At 37.6% G+C, this 27328-nt stretch overlaps 1 protein-coding gene across 1 annotated transcript; it reads right to left on the bottom strand.

Annotated features, from left to right (window-relative positions):
• On the bottom strand, nt 1-26264 carry SMC3 (structural maintenance of chromosomes 3). The gene is made up of 29 exons (XM_026851103.1): nt 26059-26264; nt 21834-21909; nt 20251-20289; nt 19371-19438; nt 18930-19001; nt 18664-18743; nt 18039-18117; nt 16631-16748; nt 15357-15532; nt 15092-15172; nt 14694-14858; nt 14325-14446; nt 13737-13950; nt 12869-12972; nt 12544-12643; nt 11907-12067; nt 10422-10563; nt 9065-9215; nt 7891-8043; nt 5401-5552; nt 5038-5196; nt 4291-4398; nt 3809-3917; nt 2926-3173; nt 2592-2804; nt 1688-1879; nt 1343-1520; nt 688-794; nt 1-468 (listed from the first exon to the last, which is right to left on the bottom strand). Exons 1-29 carry the CDS (start codon nt 26071-26073, stop codon nt 397-399), a joined length of 3654 nt encoding a protein of 1217 aa, XP_026706904.1. The 5' UTR covers nt 26074-26264; the 3' UTR covers nt 1-396.
• Between the last annotated feature and the right edge of the window lie 1064 nt (nt 26265-27328).

Below are 27328 nucleotides of genomic sequence, written 5' to 3'. Positions count from 1 at the left end.
TTAGAGCAATAAAACCAATCATTTTAATTGAAGCCATTAAAAAAAACATGTGAGGCAATATAAATGGTAAAATTATACTTAAGAAGGAATAGCTAGCACTTTCTGAAAAGCTTTAAAACAGCAACAGACACTTTACAAAAGATTTAAGGGAAGAGAATAAGATTTCCAAACTAGAGGTATAAAGGTAGCATTAACAATTATCTTATAAAATACAGCAACAGAGACAAAATGGATACTCAAGCTTCTCGGAAACTAAGCCTTCTGGGGTCTTGGTTAAAATGTGTTCAAAAACTATTTTAAACAAGAACTAAATGCTTCATATTTTAAATTTACAGATCCCTGGCATAAACATAGCACTATACACAGCTTCCAAACAAGCAGTAAGTACAATTTCATTTAACCATGTGTGGTGTCATCTTCTACAAAGTCTTTGGCCATTTCTGCTGTGATCACATCAATATGACTAACCTGGTGGAACAAAAAGAAATACATAGTTATTGCAGTATCTCCTGCAGAGTAAGCCAGACTTATTTCTGAAGGCTCCAGCACTCAGCAACAGGCTTATAATCAATTTCTAATCTCCTTTAAAGAACACAACATAAGACTGATTCACTCTGAACTCTTAAGTCTCAAATGCACAACTTGATAGGGTTCTCAGTAAATGCCATAACTCAATATTTTATTTACCTTGTTTCTGAATTTTACACCATAAAATTTGTCAGCTGACTCAAGCAGTTCAGGCCTGAAAGTTGTTGTAATAAACTGAGCATGTTCAGCTAATTCCATAATCATATCTAAAAAAGAACATAAAAGAGTAGGACAGGTCTTAGTATGAGATAAGCAAAGAGTTTGTTATTCATTATTCAAAATGAGGTTTTAGTTAATAAAACAAAAATCAAAACCACTCACAAATCAAGAAAGGATACATACAGGGTTTTAAAGCACTATCATTAATTCCAGTATCAACTCTGACAAATCCAGCCACTTGGCAAAAATCAATGGGGTATTAGACTTCTATGATGAAAACAGAGCAAGCACTTCCCCAACAATGCAATGAGCTAAAAGTTCGTATTTATAATCAAACTACAATTCAAAACAGGATTATTTCCGCCACACTGAAATGTTGTGAGGACACCTTTTAGACACAGCAGACAACACAGAGCTTCTGCCTAAAACCAAGTTCATGAAAGCTTCAGAAGGAACAAGGTTAAATTCTAACACACAAGTTGGAATATTAAAAAATGTGCCTTTATGATTAAAAGTTTTTATCTTAAATGTCAGGGAGGAGAAGACAGACTATCACCTTCAACCCCAATGAAGATGAATAAAGGTAGACCATTACCTGAAACAGCTTTTCTGTGCTGAGCATCCAAGGCTTGGTCGATTTCATCAAACAAGTAAAATGGAGCTGGATCACATTTCTGGATAGCAAATATCAGGGCTAGAGCCACTAAGGATTTCTGTCCACCTGAAAGTTGCTGCATTTCTCTCATTTCACCCTGCTTCCCTGTGAACGATACCTAAGAAAACAATGCAACAGAAAGATGATTTCAAAATATTAAACTGCAATGTCACTTGCTCTTACAGTAAATAAAAAGAAACAATTTAATGTTGCCTTTTAAAAATATAATTAAAAGGCAATCTAAACAAATACTTGGAGTACTGAAACACAAATATTTTTCTTTACCCTTATGCCAACTCCAGTGAACTGGTCTACAGATGGAACACTGCTCTGAGATCCAGATCCCCTTTCACTCTCAGTGCTGCCTTCACCTTCATCCTGGGACTGACTGCCCTCCACATCTCCTTTCTTCATCACTAATGTGGCCTTGCCACCAGGAACTAACTTCTGGAATACTTCACTGAAATTTTTTGACACCTGAAAAACAAACAGCCATACACCAGCTCATTTTTACACAGTGAAAACAAACGCAGACAACAGCTGGTTTTACTCACACTAAGTATCTGCTACAAAGCATAGACCAACATTCATTCTTAAGTGGAAGTAGAAGTGAGAAACATACGCTACACAGAGCTTGGTTTAAAAACATCTAAGCCAACTGTTCTTGTAGCATGAGAATTTTCACAAGTTTTTTCAAGGAAGTTGTAGAATTAACATATAAAACAGCATCAAAAGCAAGTATGATTTATATCTGAAGTTTACTGAAGACATCTCTCTTCAGCAAATCACCTTTTAAGAGAAGACTTTAAAGACTTTGTAGCTAAGATTCTTTGTTAACATTAAGAATTACTTTCACTAAATCTGAAGAATAGATTTGGAGCAGAGATTTTTACCAGACATTCACCAGAAAGGGTTGCATGCACTACAAAGAAATGAAGTATTCACCAGAAATGAAGTATTTAAGAGGTTTAAACCAAAGCTAGAGTTGCAATACAACCAAGATGAGCACGCACTTCTTTAAAATAGTAGCCTATTTCAGTATTTAAAAACCCACAAACTTTAAGTTACATGATACTGCCTTCTATTATTATAGATGTATTTAATATCTGCTTCTTCCCATATAGCTGCTACATAATGGGACAAATTGATTTCCGCACCAGTTTCTTTACAGTTGTTGCCATTTTGTTACCTGTTTGAAAGTCAGCTGAATAGCCTCGTACTTCCTGAGCTCAAGGACATTCATCAGCTCCATGATGGATTTGTAGCCCCTGTCCAGTTCCTCTTGTCTTTTTATCAATTTTTCTTTCTGCTCTGAGAAATTCACAAACTGATCTAAAGCTTTTTTATTAACGTGACTGTATTTCTTCAGTTCCGTATTGCACTGCTCCAGTTTGCGGAATAACTGTAAATGGAAAACATTAATGTATCTAAGTGACTTGCAATTCTAGCCACATCTGACACTCAAGATGTTTGGTGACCTGAAGTATTAGTGTCATGTACATGAAGCCAAGCACACTTATTACCTGCTTTAAACTTAAAGTCTGATACTTTTCAAAAGCCTCCTGTGGAAGTGAACCCAACTCTCGAATTTTCTTCATGCATTCCTCTTTCTTCTTGAGAAGCATGCCTTGCCTGTTAGTCATTTTTTCAAGTTCTTTTGTATCATGGTTAATTGCATCCATATGCTCCTTTTCCATATTCTTCCAGCGTTCCATGCTCTTTTGAAGCTCTTTAATTCCTGCTTCCGTTTTGTCAATAGAATTATCCAGATCTGAGATATCGGGTGAAAGCACAAAACCCAAAGTCTTACATGCCTGCATAAAATCAGCAATTATCCAGTCAAGTATTTATGAAACAAAAAGATAATCTAAAGAAAAAGATCTATTAAGGAGTAGAAAGTTAATTTTAAGACAAAAAGCTGAAAAAATTCTTATCTTCTTCCCAACAAGTATATGGCTTAAAAGACACCCTAACAAACATACTAAGGTCATACACAGTATAGAAAGAGAAGCTTGAAGTTTGAGCCATAGATGCTATTTCCTATTTGACAGCAACTTAATTTTAGACAGGTTAGACAAAATTCAAAAACAACTATACAAGATCATGCTTGTATGAAGGTTGTTTCAAAAGTACTATGCCCTGAAGCCAGAAGTCCACTATCACCAACACACACTTAGTGGTATTAGTGTGCAACCGCAGACACTTCCCTTGTGCACAACATGCACAAAAACCTTATTTCACTTATCTTTTGGAGTAAGTTCCAAAAATCTGTTACACACTGTAACTACTACAGCATATTTGAAATTAGTAATTCTCATATTTTAGTTTAAGAAACAGACCACAATATGGCACATGTGAACTTTCAGAATCCTGGAGAACTTTTTTTCAAAAAATGATGCTACCAACCATCTGACCGTGCCAGCGTATCTTTCACTCGTTTGTTGATAGCCTCAAGTTCCGATGTTGTTGCAGTAAGAACTGTGCCACCTTCTGTTTCTCGAAGCTCATTCAGTTCCTATGGGACAAAGTAAATGCCAGCAAGCTTCAGCATGGAGGGGAACAAAAGTATAAGCCAGACAAGTTATCTTCTGCCACTCTACATATAACTGTATTGAGTATTTTATTAATGTTAGATTTCCAAACAAATCTGTCATGATGGTGCTCTTTATATGTAAAGGCTGTATATTTAGAGTAGGATTTCTGTCAAAAATTCATTTCTAAAATACTGTGCTGAAATGTACATAAAGCGCTTAGCTTGTATATAGGGAAGCAAACCCCATCACAGATAATGCAGAATAATGAACATTTATCAAACGATTTAATACGTTAAAGCCCTGGAAAGAAACCAAAAACAGACTGCAAATGAACATTTAAGAGAAAATCCTTACTTGTTCCACTTGGTCTAAGCGTTTTCTTAGATTCTCATTGAGGTATGTTTCAACTCTTGTGATAATGCCTTCCAGTTTAATCCTCTCATTCAAAAGCTGTCTGTTTTCCTGGAAAAAAAGTGTATTAATTGCCTTAGCTGACTCCTAAACAACCATTTTTTACTTTTTAAAAAAAAATTAAGACAAAACCCCGCTCTTCATATTACACAATGCTTTGGACTGCTCCAATTTCAATGGATAAAAGGAAAGAAATGGGAAGTATTTTTGCAGCTGTCTAGTGTAAAATTCAGCCATAAACCCCAGTAAGTTTTAACAAACTGTATTAGCATCTGAATTCAATTCTTAAACCCAGAAAAGCAACTACTTAAGTAGTATTTTTTCAAGAAGATGGGTATCAGACAAAACTTTAGTTTTTGTCTTATCTACCATGTGCTTAAAGGCACTATTTTCCGATACTGCGCATCATCCCTTTCAGACTGTGTTTTTGTATTTATTGCTGTAAAGTCCATGAGCAGTAGCAAGGAAACTGTGGTGATTCCAATGCAAACAGCCACAACTCTCACACAAGACAGCTATTAAAACTTACCCAGCATTTGAGAAAAACATGCAAATACACTTTGCAGATGAGAAAACTCCAAACATGCCTAAGTATATTCATAAGTGACATCTCACACAAAAGGACAAAAATAAGTTTACTGGGAATAAAGATACCACACATTTAATGGCAAGACATTTTCATTTCCTTACTTGCTGTAGTTGTCGAATTTCATCATTAAGGGCATCCACACGTTTCTGATCTTCAAGACTGAGCTGAGACAATAAATCAGTCCCCAGCTCTGCTTTTAATGATTCTCTAGTTGACTCCATAGCATGTAAACTCGCCTCCAAGCTCTGCAAACTGCGTTGCTATGGAACAGATATAAGACAGAATTATTCCTCAAAGCAATCTGAAGATTTGTAAGTTTCACTTTTCTGTTTACATATTTTTGTGACTTCTCCAATCATGTTATGGTTATGAAGTTAACCAGAAAGGAATGCAAGTTTATCAGTAATATTACGGAAACAACTAATATAAAAACAGTAACAGTTTTCAATAGTCCCATAGTATACCTTAGGCATAAATGTCTTCTCAGACTGTTGCCTTTTCTCCTTCAGCATTTTCATTTCTGACAAAATACTGTCTCGAGAAGCTTTGAACTTTCTCTGTTGTGTCTCAATTTGCTGCATTTGGTTCATTAGCTGGTCAATCTCATTATTAATCCATTCCATGGGCTAAGGAAAACACTGTCCTTGTTTTAAAAAGCATTTTATTCCATAGTAGTACATTCAGTTTTTATTCTGCTTGGCAAATTCAGCTGCCATGAAAATAAAAAAAACCCCACAAACAAAAAACCTCCCACAAAACCAAAACATTCAAAAACATTCAGTTGTACAGGAGACTTCAAGTAACTTGAGTAGCTTTATCGATGCCAAGAACAAGCAAGGAAAGTTTCATTTAACTGTTAATTTTACAACAAGGCACTCTGAAGAACACAGAGATACATTTGAACTTGTAAAGAAAACTCAGATCCTACAAAATATAGAAGAGCAGATACCCACATTTAAAAATAAATATTAGAACAATACAATTATCCCTTACTCAATTCTAAGGCAAAAGTGTAATTTGTTCAAGCTAATTTTAATATAATGGCTTAAGTCATGGTGCAGGGCTTGCAGAAGATTGTTTTAATTTATGTTGAATCACTAACATCCTGTTACTCCTACTACAATGTGTATTTTAACACAGTATCAACTTAAATGCTCTAAAACTTAAACAATTCCCCTAAGCAGAGGTTACAGTAAAATACTTTCTGACATCATTAAACATTTTGGGAAACTGAACGAGCTACATAACAGCAAGTTAGTGGGAATGGATATTTTACTTTCAAAATAACTGAGATCTGTTTGTATTATGTTCTAAAAGTTACTGTCAAACTGCAGTAACAGCTCTTACTACAATCACTGATCTATGACAGCTGAAGGGTATGCCTCATAGGAATTTCTATCAGTTAGATGAGTGCCCTACCTACAGCCTCTACAGATCCCTTCTCAAAATGGAAACCCAGGCCTAAAGATTTTGACTCAATTGATAGCAAGAAACATCTCACTTCCAAAATAGTAGTCCTGGTTAAAAGTTAAGTTATACTGAAACCAAAGGGTCCAAAAGGTAATTGGGAAATTTAACTACGAGCAACAGGAATTCAAGCTCCTGTTCCTAGTTACAAAAAGGCAGCTACCTGTACAATGCACACTGGGATTAGTGTTAAAATCAGTTTCTGCACAAATACTTTTAAAACCATATACCTACATATCTGTAGTTTAAAAAAAGAACTAAAAGGAGGAAATACCACACTTAAATATTTAATTGTAGATATTCCTACTGGGTCCTGCACATTGCTCACAGGAACAATAAGAAGGGCAAAAAGACATTCATTATTGCTGCTGCATGTAAAGCCATTTGGCAAATTCAGTCTATTTAAGTCACATTTAACAGACCATTTTGACATTCTTCCACCGACTTAACATAGTCATAGGTACATACTTTTATAGTTTTGCTAATCAGCTGTGGATCTAAGTGTTCTGTGGCTTCAGTGTTCTGCCCACCTGCTGCCCCAAAAATGTCTCTAATGCACTGCTGCAGGTCAAAACACAAAAGGAGTTCAGTTCAAAGGACAGAATGACCTGGATAATGGAGAATAAATCTGTGTAAGTCTCCCTTGTCCCCGAATTTTAGATACTGGATCTCAAAAGGACACTGTAACATTAAAGGGGTTAGAGAAAAACGTCAGTTGTGTGAATTTTTGTACAAAGAGACTGAAAAGACCAAGACTGTCAAGCAAATCAGTTTAATTATAATATAATGCTCTTCATCTCCTCCCCACAGCATAAGTGGACTATGGAACACACCAATTCAGGACACAAGTACTAAAAATACAGCATGAGTCAGAAGAAGCAGTGAAGATTAACACAGATAAGAATATCTGGTTATAGCACTTACCACAACAAACTCTAGAAGCCACAGAAAGACTCATAAAGACTCATAATTTAGGTTTAACCTCATCTCTAAGCTTTAAAATCAAGATCAAATTTTAACAGGGACAGATTACTAACACTCCTTTTCCCCAAAGCCTACAGTGCCAGCCACTCTCTGAAGCAAACTATTTGGAAAAGGTGTCCTTCAATTACTATTTTTCAGTCCAGTTTCCCCAGTACAGAAGTGGTATAGAAAATATTCCTTAACGAGCTACACTGATCTAAATATTATTTCAAAAATAATGCAATTCAGGCACATAAACAATGGATACGTATTAAAATCCATTATTTCCACTCTTTGTAAACCCGTTTTCACATGCAGGTGTTGTTTGTTTTACCATTGATTTCTTTGCTACTAAAATCCCTACAGTAACATAACAGAACCAGGTTGTAAACAGTCAAAACAAATGCCACAGCTAAATACGTAACATTAACAGAAGTTAGTCTCCTGTTTTTCATCTATTACTACAACCACAAAACAAAAGCTTTTCATCACTCAACCTTTCCCCCAAACCAACAAAAGGATATTTTCAATGTTTCTCCGTAAGTTTTCATTGAGTTTTGCTTCAAGTTCACCAAGTTCTTCTTCCGCCTTCCTAACATCTTTTTGCAACTCAAGCCGAGACTTCCTTGTGTCATAATAACCTCCAGTCAAAGCACCACGATGGCTGACTTGATCACCTAAAGGCGTAACAGAATGAGACTATAAACTGCCCGTTGTATGCTCTCCATAATGTTCACAGCAGTTTCTACAATACAGCTTAGAGACTAACTAGAACATTTCAACTTACCTACAGAGAAGCGCTGCATCAGTATCAGGAATCACATATATATGTTTATGGTAATTAGGGAAATGTTTATTTCTGTATTCAATTTAAAGTGCATTTCCTTTCTCAAGACCACAGACTGATATGATCTCCTTTAAGCATTAGCTGATTTCTTTTTTGTTTTTAATTAACTTCCAAAACCATGCAGCGTGAAGGGAAAAAAAATTTTATATTAAGGGGAAAATGCAAATGCCTAGCACTACCAGTTTAAAAAAAAAACAACTCAGATACTCTGTAAGGGAGAAAACAAAAGAGAGGCTGAGTAATTAGCAGCCTTTGTGGTTTGTAGAGTATGATGTTACTGAAAATGTAATCATTTCCTCTTCAGACATCCTTAGGAATTTTTTTCAAACTGACTTTAAGAGACAAAAAGATAACAGTAAACCTGCAGGGAATATGCCCTCGAAGAACAGACAATTAACAAAAGATACAGATCATTACAGAGAAAGTTAACATGTAAATGTGTATGGTATGCAGAAGAATTTACATTGCATTTATTGGTAATTAAGGCTGTACATTTACACCCTAACGCTGGTTTAAGTTTGTGGAAAACGCCATGACTACTCCAGGAAAACAAACACCTGTTAAATTGACTAAAACAAATTGAATGAATACAAACCTAATCTGCTTTACAACGCTTAAGGATGAGATATGTAGTTACTAACATTTAGATCATAAGGAAATCTTCACAAGGTGTGGAATTATGTATTTTTAAGTACAGTACTTGACCAAGTGCAACACTGTACATCTCAGTCAAGTATACTGTTACTTAAAATAATCTTACTTTGACAACGCTAACAGGCCATATATAATGAGCCTTACATTCCAGGGATCCCATTTTTAAAATAAATAATTTCTAAAATTGCAACATTTACCTTCCAGAGTAATACAATCCATAGTGAAAGCTCTGGCCAGCTGGGTAGACACTTCCATGCTACGACAAATTAGAGTCTTGCCAAAAACATGTTTGAAAGCTTTGTCGAATCTTGGATTGTATCTCAGTTTGCTGATCATAGGAATAGCATCCTGAAGTGACAGTGATTTTAATGAGAACATATTGATACAAATACGGCAAGTATATTGCAATTAATTCATATACAGAATTAAAGAGAGCCTTGGAAAAAAGAAAATACCACCAAAAGTAAAAATAGAATACATTCTAGTTTTATAACAGGAATTTCTAAAAGCTTAGTGTATCTCAAATTCACTGAATATTAACATTGGTTTCATAATCAATAAGCTACTAGAATGAAGACTTCCAGAGCTGTGTGTTTCATTATTTACATAGAGGATTTCAAATCCTGAACTCAGAAGCACAATATTGTAAATGATACTTTGGAAATAAACAGCTGTCAGTTGGTAGAAGGATGACACACTGAACATAAATACAAACACTATTGAAATCAAGTGCAAGATTTTGCAATTTTAGCTTTTAACAGCTAGGCTTAAGTCTTAAGTTGACTAAGTCTGCCAGGACTCTCATCCGAGTATTAAATTGATCCTGAAACAAGTTGATTAAGTATCATAAATTTGCAGTAAAATTTTTTTCCTCCAAAAAAATTATTCCTTTCTGTAGAAAGTAGGACACAAACATTAACACAGCTTTACTAGTAAAGACCTCCCAAATAAGCACCCTAGAAGTCTTATTGTTTTTTTTCTTTTTTCCTGTTTACCTTAGGAAAACACATTAAAAAAACCCTTATTCTACCATGATTGTTGTAGGAAGCAGTTAACATTTACACAATGTGTTCACCAGTAAAATTACAAACAACAGATACTTTCTTGAAATATGTTTCAGATCTACTTTTAAAATGGTTGTCACTGAAGTTTTAGTTATGCATTTTTAAAATATAAACCCACAACTTATTTCCAACAACTTTGAGAAACTGCCCATGGTTGTAACATTGTTCTTCAGCTTTTGTCCATGGCAGCATTTCAGCTTAATGAATTACAATTCAGTAATTCAGGCAATTATTATCAGTTTACAATAAAATGCTACTTCTTTTTAGTATCACCTATTTACTTGTAAGGTGAAGTTAAACTTTAAAGAGCAAATACCTAGTAGGAAAGTATTTTCCTATAACAGAGTTTATGTTGTGAAGTATAAATTCAAAATAGTATCTGATTGCAGACATTCAACAGCAAAGCAAGTGGTGGGCAAAAAGCAATACACACAAACAATACAAAATATGAGACTTTGTAGAGGAAGATTCAAAAGGAACTTTCACTCACATTAGTCTCAGGATAAGCAGTATCTCTAACATCCAACTTGTTCAGAGGGAGGAAAGTAACTTCTCCAGGAAGGTTCATTTTGTTAAATTCCATTAGGATCTTTGTACTGACCTCATCAGAATCCACAATATGATAAAACAACCTAATGAACAAGCCCAACAAATAAGCAACACTTAACTGTGCTCAAAGTGCTAACATATTCTATGGGAACAGTAAGCATGCAGGTACTATTAAATAACATACCAACATAAAGCTGCACTGCATTTTCTTTTCAAGCCTATGCCTTAGAATAAGTTGATACTCACTTTCATTAAAAGGGGATCAGCCACGAATTTTATATTCCACCCTCCAGTCACAAGAGCAGCTCAATACGTGTAGAGCATTGCTGTGTAAACAGCCTATTTTGGTTCAACTGCAACCCTCTGTCCTCCACACCATTTCAGTAAACAGTAGTGAGTCCTCTGCATGGATTTACAGAGTTTGCATCTTATGCTTCTGTACGCATTCAACAGAAACAGAGAACACATATCTCCCTGTGCATGACTGGGACTATAGTACCAGAGCGACTGAAATAAGTGATCTTTCTTCCAAGTTCAACTACAGTTTGTTACTGCTTTTTCCAAACTATGGGGCACAACAGGATTCAGAGAGGACTGAAGTACTTTGAGTAGACACCCTTGTTCAGGCAGATAGAGATGTTTCAGATGAGGGACTGTATATTAAATTGTGGTAGCATCAAGATTTCTTTCTATGTGGCAAGATCATGTCACCTCTGTCCTACTTCCTGCCCTTAGGCACCATCTATGTTTCAATGGAACAAGAATTTGTATAGCTACTCATGAATTGAAACAAGGGACTGATCACACAGAGACAATTTAAATTAATTTGAAGTTTCAGATGCTGCAGGAAGTGGTGGATTACCCAGCAGGCACTTACTTCTTCTAGAACACACATTACAGACTCATTTTAACACCCAACATCTTTTCAGATAGCTGGTTTTGACAGTCTAGAAACCATCCTCACCCATGATATTTTCTAGTTTAAGTAAAATAATTCTTATTGATTGTTACCACAAACATCAGCATTGCTTACTGTAGAATTCTCCACACCAGAAGATGCCATCCACTTTATTCTATATAGCTCAGGCTCATCACCAACCCTTCTGGCAAATGTCAGGAGTGTGGATATGGGGCGTTTTTTTGGGGTCTTTGTGTAGTTTTGGTTTAGGTTGGTTGTTTTGGGTTGTTTGGTGTTTTTTTTTTTAAGACAAGATCAAGAGCAGCTAGGATTAATTTTTAAATAGAATTCTTCTTAGTTCCTTCTCAAAGAAGTACCAGTTTGATCATGCTATACAGAAGGCACTTTGACAAAATAAGGATGAGACCTCAAGTTCAGGAGCAAAACTTTCAGTAGCAACTGGCACCAACAGCTAAATGGTAACACTAGCTACTTTAACTTATGTAACACTAAATAGTATGTAATTACCTGTTCCCTGCAGTAACTTCAACACAGGTGTAGAAAGCTGGTTCACATTCAAAGTTATTCATCACAATGCCATGATAGCCATTTAGAACATGCTGGTTTATGCCTTTTCGACGGAAGTGCTCCAAGACTTTGTTTATGCTATCTATACCATTCAAAATGGCCTGTTAAAATATAACTCATCATTGTACTGCAATTAAAAGATGCACAAGTAATATCCATTTTACTTTTAACTTTGTGGAAGTTGTAACCTTCTTTTTCACTAAGTTCCTGCTAACTACAGCTCTAACAGAAGATATCCAAATATTTGAGTCCACCACTACTCAAGGACTTTGGGTTTTTTTTCCTCCTTAATAGCAAAGAGATATCAGAAGAAATTTTAAAAGTATTCCAGTTTTACCTGGTCTCCTTACCCCTCCTCAATTACCTTGCACTTACAAAACTAATTTCTAGTTAGGTCTAGAGCTATAAATATTTTGAAAAATTCAGCTTATAAATACAATTTGTCCATTTTAGTTATGGCAGTAAGACCATAACCAAAAGAAGTAACTGTCATATCTTTCAGATATAGCTATGACTTGTCCTTTAAGAATGAGAAGAAAAGCTTCCACAAGAACTTCTCAAATACAAGGTATTTTACCTTTCCTGTTGCTGCTCTGAGAAGCTGCTGTTTCTTTTCTAAATCTTCCCGCTTTGCAGCAAGAGCTTGCTGTTCCGCATTCTCTTCTCTCCACAGATAACTACAGAACAAAAAAAAATTAAATATTTTAAGTGTGAACGAAGTCTGAAGATTTGAGAATGATAATGACAATTAAAAGACTGCTAATCTAACAGGAAGGTGAAGTGCAGAAATTCATACATGGCTGTATTTAAAAAAACCCATACCTACATGCTATGTTAACAACTACACAGTTGGGGTCCTTCACATTAAGTGAGATTCAGACATATTTCAATTAATTACTAACTTTCTTTCGCTCTGTAGTTCATCCTTTTTATTTTTCACTTCATAGTATTTTCTGTCCAGTTCTTCAACACGAGCCTTCACTTCATTAAGATCCTGGTCCAGTTTCTAACAGAAAAGAACAGCATGAAAACTACAGCTCTCTGGTCAAAAAAAAAGTATTTCTTTTATTCAATATTTAATTACTAAAAATTCAGAAATTATTCCTACAAACATTTTAACCAATTTATGGCAATCTGCAAAAGCACTAAGAATAAATACATCTTTGTAAGAAAGCAGTAACAAGGTGAAGTTATCAAGTGGACTACAAGGCAGGCACCAAGTTGAGCTATGCACCTGGGCATTTTTGGATTGGACTGATGTATTTGCAGTGTAAGAGCTGTTTCTGAATAGAAATGAAAATCTTAAAGTTATGCAAATAATACTTGGGTCTTCTAACATCAATAGGAACACAACTTCTAGCCAGCTGCAATTGTGGTGCAAAGGTGCAGTGCTTGCAGCACAGTTTAAAAGATACACTGTTTAGGGAAAATAAGAGCTAAAACAACCAGTGCAGACCTCTATAAAAACATAGCAAGTTGTTATCTATATGAAATGGCTATGTTTAACATAGACAAGGGAAGTCTCTTCCTGAAAACTCAGGCCAAACACTTTGGGGAAAGTACCAGAAAGTCAACATAAAGAGTGAAGTTAAATGCAGTGCTATAGGGAGCTCAGAGTTTATCTGCAGATGTTTTCAATAACACATTTTTAAGAGACCACATCCGACCAGAAAGTTTCATCGTACTTATAAATAAGCATTAAAGTTTAACTGTCCTAAAATCAGGTGTTTAACCCCTCTCAAAAATACTGACAGTAAGCTGAAAACATACACTGTACTGTTCCAAATTTTTTTCCTTGTTTGCCTCTGTATCCTCCAAATCCTTGTGTATAGCTGCAATCTGCCGCTTCTTGTCATTGATGGCTTGATCTAAAGACTTCAGTTCTTTCTTTATCCACTTATCCCTTTCTTCTTTGGAAGTAAACTGGCTTCCTCGACCTTGTTTTGCATAAAGATCTGTTCTTTCCTGTGTAGCCTGTGCAAGTCTATTTTGAGAAGGGAAAGACACGTGGTATTATAAAGAACTCTTTTGAATTTATTAAGAGCAAGCATTAAGAACTACCATGAGAATTTTCATAAAGCATCAAATCAGGCTCTAAAATTTTAGCACTTCATAAAACAACAAATTTGACAACATCCCGAAGTGATTAAACTTAAAAAAAAAAAAAAATCAAGTCACCAAATACAGTTTTCCCCCCCAACATAAAGAAGGCTTTTTACAGACCATCTATAAGTATATATAGCTACCACCCCATTCTCAAGCAACAAGTACAACTCAGAATTGCACATATGGATAGTACTGATAGTATCTTGGGGTTTTTCTAAATGCTTTGACTCCCCATTACAGAATGGCACAGACCTAGCAATTCCCCTCTCTTCTTTTTCTTTTACACTGTTGAATTTCGGCTCCGTTTCTGCTAATTCTTTCTGCTTCTCCTCAATTTTCTCAAGAAGCTTTTGCCTCTCTTTTAACAGCCTTTTCTGAAAGTCAAACAAAGCAGTATTTAAAGTTAGGTAGTATCAGGAACTGTATTATGATAAATAAAGAATCATAACACAGTAGTCTATGTTTACTTCCCCTGGAAGCATACTGAAAACATCCCAAAACCCTAAGATATCTGTCCAACAAACCTTAGAAAATAATGAAATGCTGCAGTCTAAAACCAAAACTTCAAATGCACAATACACTGTGACAAAGACGTTTTAAGACTTCACTGCTGTTACATACCCTTTGTTCACTGTTGCCAGCTAATTCATCCTGCAGATCTTTAGCCTTCAGCTCCAATTTAGTCCTCTGTTTAATCTGCTCCTGTCTTTCAGCACTAAGTTGTTCTTTCTCTTCTTTCATTGCCGAAATCTTTGTCTTCAGTTCTCGAACCTGTCGTTCTATTTCCTATGCAAATTTAAGTATGCAGTAACTTAAACACTGCATGCACATTTCAGTATCAAAACTCAGAAGAGTATTATTATGTAGATCAAGATAGGCTTAAAGTGTGAAAAACTTCTGTTTCCAAACAGGATGAAAACATAAAATAGAATTTAACAGTTTTAGAAACCACCCGCAAACAAACAAACAACAGAAAGCAAACCATACCTCTGGAGAGACCTTGTTAAAATTATTTTTACCTCCATTTTATCTCTAGCATCTTGCTGTGCATCTCTCAGCTGCCTGGATTTTTCTCCACTTGTCTCCCGCTTGGCAGAAAGCTGTAGGGAAAGATCATCAATAGCTTAAGTACCAAGATCCTGGTTTAGTAGTAGTTCCAGAAAGAAAATAATTTGTTAAATTAGTGAAGAACATTGACAGATTCTATCAAGCAATGCAAGGAGATGTTGGCAAACAGCAAATCAACAGCTCATGTTATGATTTGCATTAGCCAAGATATTTTACCTCATCAAGCTTAGCTCGGGTTTCATTAAGCTCCTGATTATAAATGGTGTATTCTAATGCCCGCCTCATTTTATCCCATTTCTGGTACTGAGCCAGCTCTTCTTTCTCCTCTTCTAGGGTATGCAGTCGCTCTTCGATGTATTTCAACAACTCATTGATCTTCTCTCGCTTGCCCTCTTGAGAAAAGATTACAAGATCGAAGTGCAGTTCAACACTGGAATACATTCCCACAACTTAAAAGCTACTGAATCTCCAGGGATTAACTATGTCAACAGTTACAAAATATGAAAAGGAGAACTCATGTTCAGAAGTTCCTCAAAGAAACATCCTAACAGCAGAACTGTTGATACTAGTTATGTAAGGCAACACAAGCATGTACACTTAAAATTTTATACTATACTACAGAAATTTTAGCATTTGCATAGCAGTATGTATCCTGATTTTTGGATCATTGCCAGCTGACATCACTCATGTTTTTAACAGTACAAATACCCCTACTAGCCTAGCTAAAAAGTTTTACTAGTAAAAGCACACATTAAGTCACTTATTAAACCTTTTTGAGATATTTATAATTCAAGGAGTAAATATGACATGCTCTGTATCATTTAACATACCACAAATAAGATCTATCTAGCAATTAGCCTTACTGAAAAAGCCATAAACCTTTAGAGTTAGTGGAATTAATGTGGTATCTGATAAATAATTTAGTTCCAAACAGGATTTCAAACAAAGTTTCTAATTTATTAAGTGAACAGGGACAAGCAAACAGTGCTGGGTGCACCGGGAGTCTCTGCTCTACCAGAATGCACAATGTACAGTTCTGGTTTTGGTATTTATCTCTTATGCTATTACATATTCATGAAAAGGCGTATCTTCCTTAACGCATGCCCTCTTTATCTCCTGGAATCTTCTTGACTCTCACCCAATGGTCACTGGAGTATGCATGCACTCAATCCAATTCATCATAACAGGAATCGGGTTGTTGCTAACATACTATAACATTCCCTAAACAACATTTGTAAGAAAAAGGCAAGAACTATGCACATATTGTCTCGTTCCCTTCAAGCTGGTAGCTATGTAAAGGCAAACAGGACACACCCTGCTCCCCCCCTCAGCCTGTGACCAGATAAGGGCAAACAGAATAGGACGGTTAAGAATTCCATGTGCAGAGGGGGTCACAGTTCATCACTCATCATACAATGCCCCACATTGACACAAATCAGATGAACACACTTCACATGGTACAAAACATTCATTTCTTAAACTATTTTTACCTGTTTCTTTCATTAGTGAAATACTCTCTTCTTTACGCTCATCATACACTCTGGTACCAGCTACTTCTCTTAATAACTTCAGTCTTTGAGAGTCAGGAGCTGTGGCCATCTGGTTGATCTAAAAATTCAAGATCTATGATTTCAATAGCCTGCTCTGGATGTATAGCTAAACACAACAGACTAAAGATCACACTTTATTTGCTGTGCCTGCTTGGCTGAGGTTTTGGCAAAAAGATTCACTTTAGGATGGCAAGTATTCTGCTTGTAATTTTGTTGGTTTTCAAATGCTACCAGTTATTGCTAAAGCTTCAGATACCAGTATTACGTAAACTGAAGATTTCATTACGCACTCAAACATGTTTAAAGAAACTCAAGCTTGGGCTTTCAATTCCTGGTGCTAAACCAAATTGTTTAAGTGCCTCCATAAAACCACACCAAAACGTAGGGGTTATAATCATAGAATAATTCAGGTCGTGAAACACTCACCCAACATTAAATTAATCATACAATTAAACCCCATGTAAATCTCACTTTCCTTCAGGAGAATTTAAGTGGTTGCATCCTTTTATAAGAAGGTAAATAAGGTAACTGTTTCTGATTTGTACTATATTAAACCCAGTATGGTATTTTGACTGAGTCATGTGCACCAATCCCTGTGACAAAACACAAGTGACTTTCCAGCTGAAGTTGTTTCTTCCAAATACACATGTTCAGCCTTACAGGAAAATTTATCCTGATAAACATCCCTGACTGCACCACTGGGTCAGCATTTCTGCCATTAAGTGCTCCTGTATCCTGCATTCCCCTTTTGGTAATCTTTTGGAGCTATCAGCATCTCCACAGTGTCCTACCCAGTGAGCCATTACAAGTAATCCATCCTTTGTCTCCAGATCTGGGTGTCCTTTGGAAGCTCTGGTAAGTGTGCTTGGGTCTTGAAAGACCCGTTAATACAGGCCATGCTGTGAGCCCTTTCCCTGCCAGGAGTTCGCTTTGGTGCTTCCACACAAGATTCCATTCATACTCCATTGACAGTATTTTTAGCCTCTTAAAATTCTCTACAATTACCTTACTGCCTCATCTTAAGGCCCAGAAATCTATGAATTTACACTGAAATAGTCACAGGAATTAAGTCTGCTTTGTATTTAAGTATACAGAAGAGCATGATTGCAAAGATTACCATGAAATAACAAACTTTTCTAAGTATCAACATTACAGATATTATTTTTCTTAAAATCGACATAAACTACTAAACCGGTAATATTTGCAAAAGCAGGAACTACAGAACTGTTTCCAGCTACAACGGATATAGGTTTTGGTGTACTTCTGCAATAATTGAACTAAGTTTGATATCCAGGAAACATAATACTGTTGATAATGATTTCTTCCACTTTGTGAAAAATAATCTTACCTTTCCTTGTTTGACAATGTAGTAGGGATTACTGCGAGAAAATCCAGCACTTTCAAGAAGATTCATTACATCATTTTTCCTGAAACATTATTGTGAATTTATTAAAAACACTTAACAGTAAAAGTGACACCTGTAAAAATTCAGTCAAGTATCACAATTATACATCACATACTATAATCACTGTGTGCAATGCATGCTCTGTTTGAAGAAGCTTCTTTATTTGATAATAGCTAATTCTAGAAGGAAATGAGAAAATGAAAATGGAAAATATCCAAAATACTAGTATTGGAAAGAGATTAAGAAAAAAAGCACCTTGAAGCAAAGAAGCAAATAATATCACAAGGAAGGACATGAAAAAACCTAAAGTCTGGCAACTCTTCTATTTAAAAAAAGCCCTGAAAGAAATACCATATAAGCAGTTAAACATCATGCTAATGAACAGACTAAACTGTAAATTCAGTCTGCCGTCTACCGCACAAGGACTAACTCCCTTGCTCTCAAACTACCAGAACTTGGTATTACACAACTGATTTATTTCAGACCAGAGATGCAAGTGTTCAGTTTGACTAGAGAATTTTACAGAAATCCTACTGGTCTCATTCAGCTAAGGAAAAGAAGTACCTACGTCACCATTTTCTTGTCTAAGAAATATTGGTCCTTCTTGGCTCCAATGACTCTGCGAAGTGATACTTCCTCTTTATCAATCTTAAGAAAACAAAAACCAATAAATTTAACTGCTTACAGTAGGCATGTATTACTAATCCAGAATGTTTATGGTACTTTTCAGTAGAACTGACTCAAAAGGAGTTACCATACTGAAAACTTCAATCACACTGAGATTACTAGAGTCAGAAATAATAATCTATTTCTGAAGTAGCATATTCAACTTACCGGTAACCTGTTGTCTGAATTGTCAAAAATAATTTCCACAAACGCTGAAATAACACGAGGACCTGTACCTTCCTAAGAAAGGAAATATTTTAGTTACATAATTGTCACATTAGGAGGATTTTGAGCTCACTCATATCTCCTTTTCCCTAACAATCCCACTTCCCCTTTCTTTCCAAGAATTTGAAAATCAAGAGCATCTATGTAAGATCCAGTACATATATTTTTATTTCTGAAAATCTTGGATATACATTCACCAGTGTGCATTATCAAGATAATGTTTTACTTTGTTATAAATTCCCTTTTGCCAAAGGGAAACAAAAACCATTTAAGGATGCTTTCAAAATAATTGGCTTAAAATATCCACAGCCCAGCAGTTTACTATTTTTGCAGTAACATGCATTAGCTTATTCTTTAGTCTTGTTGTTGTACACCTTCACTTACATGCAACAAAGCCAGTCTCTGCTCTGGGCGAAGATGACTAAACTCATCACTGAGGACAAACTGAATTGCTGTAATAAAATAGTAATGAAACAGAAGATTTATTCTTTCCTTTAGGGAGATATGGAGCCGTTTCTTTAACTCAAAACATACTGGTTTACTGTTATATAGTATAGTCATACCATTGCTAATACCTTACAATGTTTCTTCATTAAAAACATTCATTGCTGGATCTTCATCACTCAGCCTGCTATACACTAGAATTTCTCTGAAGAAGTCATTGTTGCCACCTTACTAACTCACTGTGTAAGCACTGACAATGCTGCCCAACTAAAGATTCATGAGCTTTCTTCTACAAATACACAGCACACAGACTAAGTTAAAAGTATTGCTAAAATACTTAACACTTGACAATTTATAATGACTACCATCACAAAGGCCACTACCACCTCTGAATAGCATCTTTGCTCCTTCACTGATGCTCCCACCCCACAAAACGCTCCTCACAGATAGCCCTATGTTAAACGGTGATATAAACTGTGCCATACCGCTATGGAACTAGCTTAAAATTTAGCCACTGAGAATGTCTAAAGCAACTGCAAACATCGCAATCAGCTTTCAAGGTGGACTTTTAGAATCAGTTTCATCCTGTAAATACTTTTTTTGCCATTTAAATCTTAATAAGAGAAGCCAAATACTAAGGAAAAACCTGAAGGTATCTATTAAACAAGTGCAGAGATCTGCCTTTGATCATTGTTAAATAATTATCAATCTGCCACTCCTTACCGAGGAGTAACATTTGGTAAATCAACTTCTGGCAAAACTTTGCCAGACTGTTACCATCAGCATCCTCATGCTATTGTATTAAGAAATCTATGCTTACCATAAAAAAAGTTGCTTTTTCCAGATCCATTTCTTCCCACTGAAAATTGAATCACAAAGCATAATCTCAAATTGGCATAGGTTAACACTGCAATGTACCTTAAAAATTGCATATAAATATGCAAGAACGAAACTTAAATATAACAGCTGAACAAAATCTCAATGGGATGAGGCAAATTTAGGTTGATGACTTAGTCACTGTGTGAGAATAAGAGAGCAGCCCTTTCCCCACTCAAACACATTACAGTAACTCCCAACACTATTCCACAATGAGAGTAATGGTTAAAACAATCCTATTTATTCCCATCCTTTTTTTTTTTTTTTTTTAAATGCTGATCTCCTGATGGGATAAGAACAGTAGACCTAAATCCAATTCTTCTGGTCCCAGCATCAGTTTTTTTATATTTAACCACAGGAATTCACTGCCTGTACATTCAGGTCAACTGTATGAGCTTCTTAATACTACACTTGCTAATTCAGGAATGTTTTGTTTTAAAAAGACTGGAAGAAGTACTATTTCTATTTTAAAAAAAATAAAGATTTAAGAACACAGCACTATGCCAACAGAGTCATCCCAGTGTTTATTCCTATGTGTTTCAGCAAGGCTCAGTGTCTTATCTTTAAGATCAGCACCTACTGTATTAATTTTGAAATTGATTGCATTCCAATAGCAATGAACATCCCAGGCTTTTCATCCCTTCCTGCCTACATGCCCTCCAGGTTCACCTCATCCCCCAAACTACTTGTGATTGCTACTGAGGTATTTAAAAAGGAAAAAAAAGGCAAATCTAGCCTTTTTTAAAAAATATTTTTAAAACACCAATACCTGGAAAAAATTTGAGGTCCTGCTGAATTAACATTACATAAGAGAACATTCTATTCAAGTCGTGCACACATTTTTCCAAATCCTAGCTACTAAGTTTTTATGTCCAAAATTGACTGTTTTCTGTTGCATCAGCAGCCTCAAAGCTGCTGCACAGTCACTAAAAATCAGTGCAAATGAAAACGCAGGATCAGGCATCCATGGGCAAAAATAGGAAAAGGCGTTCAAATGGTGGACCTAAACATGCTGTTAAAGTAGGTGTTATTTATAAAACTACACTTTAAATTCCTGTTATACTTTTAGACAGGCCACATTCCAGATATTCATTCCTCCAAAGCTGGAAGAAAGAGGATCATCTCTGCAGCAGTTTATAGTAGGTAGTGCACTTATCAAGAATGATCACACTTGGGCACACACACAAAAAGAATCCCATACGAATTCTCTGCTGCTGCTCCTGCAAGGACAGCCTTTAATGGGGATCTGGTTGACAAGAGATCTACACATATGAACGCATTTACAGACCTCACCCTATTTCTGAATACTCAGACTACTGTCACAGTAAAACTGAATGTTAGCATTACTTTGCTGTAAGTGGAATACACCTTGTGATATGTTACAAACAACTGTAAAGAAGTTTTTTAAACAGAAAATACATTCAGCAAACATAGACAGAACATTAAAAACTATAAAGGACTCTAATGTGAACATCATCTGAAATAACACTGCAACTCTAGTGTTAAAAGACAAGTACCAAAACTTACCAATGACATTGTGTTTTGAGCTGAATGGGTCCACAATGGTTTGGTCCCTGTAGCTTCGAAAGCCCTGGATGATTACCTAATGAGAAGAGGGAGTTATTTTAACAAGGTTCTCTCTGTTCTTAAGCAGTTTTTGAACTGTAAGATTTTATAGAATATTTACATCAATTATAATATACTTGATTTCCCCCACACAATTCAACCTTCCAGCTCAAGATCAGCAACTTACATTATAAAACTTGCCCCTCACCTGAGCATCTCTTTATGGACAGATTTTTCTCCCCACATCACAAGAGATGCTGATACTTATGTAGGCCAAAGCACAGTGAACAAGAGAGTCCTAAAAATGTTTCTGTATCAGACTACAAAAAAAGATGTATTTGCATCAATTATTACATACAGGAAAGAAAGCCACAATATAGCATGGACTTATCCTAGCAGGGCCAGTTTATACTTTTTTTTTTTATAACGCAATCCACATACAGCATAATAATTCTATTTGCAAATTCTCCAAGTTGAGCAATTGCAGACTGCAAAACCTGTACCAGACTCTACCTATTTTACATGAAATTCAACCTTTTTTTGTTTTACTGTACAACCTAAAGTTAAAAAAAGCAAGCTAACATCATTCTAGTGGATTTACTTCTTAAACAAATACAAACCTACACAATTTAAGGAGCTACACAGCAGTCACCTTGAAGCAGCACGTCAAATTACTACTATTCCATTTCAGTAGTGATTTGAGGTTTGCCCAGCCAGGTAACATACAAGGTACAGAGTGACAATACCCCGATGCTTCAGTTCTGCATAGCAGCAAAACTGATCCAACTTCCAGCATGCACATTCCAGCATTAAGCAACCTTTTCCAACCATTAAAGCTGTGCTAAAAGGCTATACAGCAGCTTTGCTCTGCTCAGCAAGACAGGAGAAAGACGGCCTTCACCTGATAAGTCTTGATGTTTGCAGATCTTTCAGCAAGAATGCCTACACAAAAGGACTACAGTTGACATTTAATTACGCGCTTTGCCCAGCTGTTCTCCAACAGAAGCAAGATACTGTGAAAATAATGCCAACGTTTTCACATTGGCTATCATAAACTAAGAATGACTTGCTAGGGAGACAGCAAAACATCTTACAAGATATTTCTCAGTATTATTACCGCTGAAGTTTAGAATATGAAGTTATTTAGACTTTGTTTAGTTTGTAAGGTCTATAGTCCCATCACCATTTTCTCTTTTTCTGAACATGTCACCCCTTCTCTCCTATCTTCAAATATTAAAACAGGCCACGCTCCAGAAGACGTGCATAATACTTTGAATCCAGGAAGCACACACAAAATTTCAGCAAAAAACCTAGAAGTACTAACTGTAAACACTGAAACAAGCCTTCACCTCCCCTACAAAATCCTACATTAAATGTACACCTGAGCAACTCAAGAAACAATTACCTTTAAAACAACATTCATATTCTGTAATATTCTGGTAGTGTGCTATACAAACAGTGGGGAAAAAATCCTGTTCCTAAAATTTACTAGACAAAAGACCGGGAGAAGAAAGCTCCCTGATTTATTCATGTCAAGATAAGTCTTTCTCCCATTATGTGACAGCCCATTATCAAGGATTAACACAGAAAACTCCTCTTACCACCTGTTTGTACTAACGGATTAAAAACATCTCACTAATACTGAATGAAAATGCCATGTCAGACAGAAAATCAAGCACTGGAGTTTACAAAAACTGAAATAAAACTTAAATGCATTAACTAACTTTAGTCAAAAATCACTGAGCCATTCTCTTCCCAGGCACTACAGTCGCCTTGTCAAACCCTCTTTGCAAAATTATTTCCTTACAGGAATCTAAAGGTAAGAATATGGATAGCCAGAAAATCACTAATTCTTGACCATCAAACACAAGATGTAAGCAACAGCAGCTATTTTGGAAAAGGAATGGTGTTCCAATACCTTCCTCCAACGCCTTGCCTATCTAAACAGTGTTTTGGAATTGCAACTGTATATGCTCCCTCTACACGGGCAAGACAGTTTTCATTAGGTACCTGCGCTGTATTCAGATCTAAATCCAAAGCAACTATATTGGAAGTAACTAAGGATTTCAGAACGTAATGGACTAAACTACAAAAAGCAAGTTTAAGACAACGTGTTAGCCGAAGACTACCCAGTCGCTGTGGCTGTAAGCACAGACCCCCACCTCTTCTAGAAAACCAATCTGCCTCATCAGCCAGCCAGAGACTTTCTGTCTCCATACTTGCTTTCAAAGGCAAAATAGGAATAAGCAAGTCTTACTCGAGCCTTGTCCCCAACTCTAGGACACATCAAATACGTTCACTCACTCTGGTTTTGAAAAATAAATGAAAATTACCCTCCCCCACATTTTGTAAACAATACTGCTTCCCAATTCACTAGATCTCAAGGAAAAAAAAAAAAGAAAAAAAAAAGAATGGACAAAGTATTTGATCTCCAGTATTTTTACAGTTTGCCTGTAATATTCTAAAAACATCCAGATTGGAATAATTCATCTACTTTATTCTCGTAAGAGCCTGAAAGCTTCCAAAAAGGTAAAAACAACCAATAATTATTTACTGGATATTACTACAAAACCACAAACTTTTATCACTCACATACCCAGGCACCAGAGTATCATCCAGGCAGACTCGGAAAACCATTTCCCCTTCCCTCAAAGTTTTTTCCTAGATGGGTTCTCACTTAATCTATCCTACATATTCTGCAACCTCATAACTTCTTAATCCAAGGCTATACAAGGAATAAAGATTTAAACAATTTTAATCTTCAAACTCCAGGAATGATTTCTGGGAAGCCACAAAATAAGTGATATTGGTTGAACCAAATTTGCCCTCATCCATTTTATTCTCATGTTCACACCTTGTTATGCTCTATTCTATAGCTCCTAGAATAGTATTGGTTGCTGACCACCTAAAATTTCTTTTTTTCCAGTTGAAACTTATTTCCCCTGTTCTTAATGTGGATTTCTTACTCTGATTCTATACATCTTCACTACTGTTTACTTTTGTGCAGTTCAAATCTGGAGAACAAGAATTCTTATTCAGAGACTTTAAAGCAATGTGTGCACCTGCAACAATAAACTGATTTACTAAAACACAATCAAAAGGTATTTGCAGCACTCCCTAGTCAGCCAGTTGATGAAAACCTTATTTCTATGTAAAATACGCACTTTCAAACATGATATTCTTTTGGATTAAGATACCCTTAGGGTATCAGAAAGCCAAGTCAATTTTGAGTCCACTGAGAAACGAGAATCTTAGTAGGCTTTTTATGAACATGCATAGGTAGTGGTACGAAAGCAACCATAAAAATTCAACCATACCATGCAACACGACTGCACGGATAACTACAGAACTGACAATAATTGCCTCTATCTCAAAAAATGTTTTGAAAAGGTCCATACAAGGATCTTCTTTTTAACTGAGGGTTAGCTGCAGATTGCCTATCAAGGATAAAGTATAACAGATTAAATAGTCCATGCCCGGGGGCCTAAAGCATCACCCCAATACAAACAGTTAACTGTTGTTTCTCCCGGGGGAAGGGACAGACAAAAGCAGTTTGAATTGAAACCCCAAATACATTTACATTTCCCCATTGAAACCACATACAGATTAAAAAAAAAAAAAAGTAAAGAAGAAAAGAACCAACAACTTTAACATCTGAAAGATGCCGCCTAACAGCTGAGAAGAGCCCTTTGTCTATGTACGAGCCCCGCGTGGGTATGAGCCTCCGGGCCTTGGGTCACCTGCTGCCTGGAGTGCCAGGACAGCAGCGCTGGCCCGTCCAAAAGATCCTCACAGAGCCCGCGAACACTCCCGAGTCCAAGCGGGCCTCGTCCCAACGCCTCTTCACACCTGCAATGAATGAAACTAGCCACGGGAACCTGGGGAGGAAAGGCACCCGGCAACCTACACGGAGGACCTGTTCCGTGGCTGGCCCGAGGATGCTCCCCCTCAGCCAGGGCCGCGGCTTCCCGCCACGGGACAGCAGCGAACCAAGCAAAGGCCTTCGGACCCGCCACCACCCGGCGGGCCTCCTGCTACGGGCCGGGACATGGTTCTGCCGCTCGCCCGGAGGTCGAAGACCCTCCAGCGCCGGGGAGGGGCAGGGCAGAGCAGGCAGGGTCAAACCGACCCAGCCAGGCCCAGGCCGCACCGCACAAGGCGAGCGGCTTGGACCCCGCCAGCTTACCTGCTTGATGTACATGTCTGCGAAGGATGGGGAAGGTGCCCGCCGTGGTGCCTCCTGCTGCCACTCTTCCCGTCCTCACCGTCTCTGCCTAGCACGAGTGCTCGGCGCGACCCCGGGTCTCCACCACCGCCGCCCTCTCCTGCCCCTTCAGCCTCCCCAGACTTCCCAGCAGAGCGCCCCTCTCACCCCTCACGCAAACAAAATGGCGGCGGAACCTCCCCCATCCCGCCCCGGCGCGAACCATCCCGCACCAGATGGAGGGGGAGGCGGGGAGCCCAGAACGCGCCCCTGCTCCTCCGGAGAAGCGTCACCGCAAGATCCAGTAGAGGCTGTCCTTCGTGTCAGCTGCTGAAGTGCCCCACTGACCTTCCCGAAGGTGCTCCGAAGCGGAGAAGGCTGCAGACACTGCCCCTCCCCGCAGTGAGGGTCCCCCCAGAGAGTCAGGGCAAGTGGTTTCTCCGCTGAGGGGCGGGTTGGGCGCCAAAGGCAAGTGTGAGCCGAGCGGGGGAGAGCGGCGGGGCGGGAGGGCTGCGGCGCCTGCAGGGGGCGCTGTCGGGGCCGCGACATGGCGGAGCTGTGGCCCGGGGGGGAAAGGGCGGGACGCAGTGCTCAGCCCTCGTCCCAGGCGGGGCGCGGTACCAGTGCTCACAGGTTGCGTCAGATAAAACTTTGATCTTAAATCCCGTCTTTTATTCGAATATCTGAAAAATAAACAATCCATTAAAATGAAAAGAAAAAAAAAAAAAAGAGGAACTAGCAGTGTTAGGGCCTGTGGCTGGGCTCCAGCATGGCCCCGAGCCATCCCGTCAGGCCAAGAAGGTCGTGGCCTGCCCCCGTGACTGCCCAGGGCTGGGAGTACAGGGCCTTGAGGTGTGGATTCCAGTCCCTTCTCCCATTTTTTTTCGTATTTATCTCCGGTTTTGCTCATTGTTCCCACTATGCCAACCCCAGTCCCTACAGTGAGGCAACATGAAGTCAAGTGGAACAGGGCCAAGCAGCCTCCAGGTGTGAGGTGCTGCAGCATGGGGCCCGGGTGCCCTGGCAGGCCTCGGTGCCTGTGTGAGTTCAGCTCCTCATCTGCTGTGAAACACCTGGGTGAAGCCAAATACATGCCCAGGGTGAGCTGAGTAACACAAATGATGTGAAATATTCTCAGGAAAACAGAAAGATTAGCTTGAGTCTGTACCCACTCCTTTATCTCCCGGAGAGCCACTATTCATCTCCCTGAAGGAGCAGTCAAACACAAAATCAGCACAATGAAAGAAGAGAA

This window comes from Athene cunicularia (genome assembly GCF_003259725.1).
Source record: "Athene cunicularia isolate RWA chromosome 6 unlocalized genomic scaffold, athCun1 chr6_part1, whole genome shotgun sequence".
Classification (NCBI taxonomy): domain Eukaryota; kingdom Metazoa; phylum Chordata; class Aves; order Strigiformes; family Strigidae; genus Athene; species Athene cunicularia.
The sequence above is the reverse complement of the archived record's forward strand: the minus strand, read 5'-3'. Positions and strand labels throughout refer to the sequence as shown.

What these genes read in the sequence shown, in the direction of transcription:
- SMC3 (XM_026851103.1), bottom strand. An exon ending in ACATTGTCAAACAAGGAAAG is followed by an intron (nt 16,749 to 18,038) that starts GTAAGATTATTT and finishes TTGAATTTTTAG; the next exon opens with ATCAACCAGATGGCCACAGC. An exon ending in GGATTGTATTACTCTGGAAG is followed by an intron (nt 8,044 to 9,064) that starts GTAAATGTTGCA and finishes TTACGCCTTTAG; the next exon opens with GTGATCAAGTCAGCCATCGT.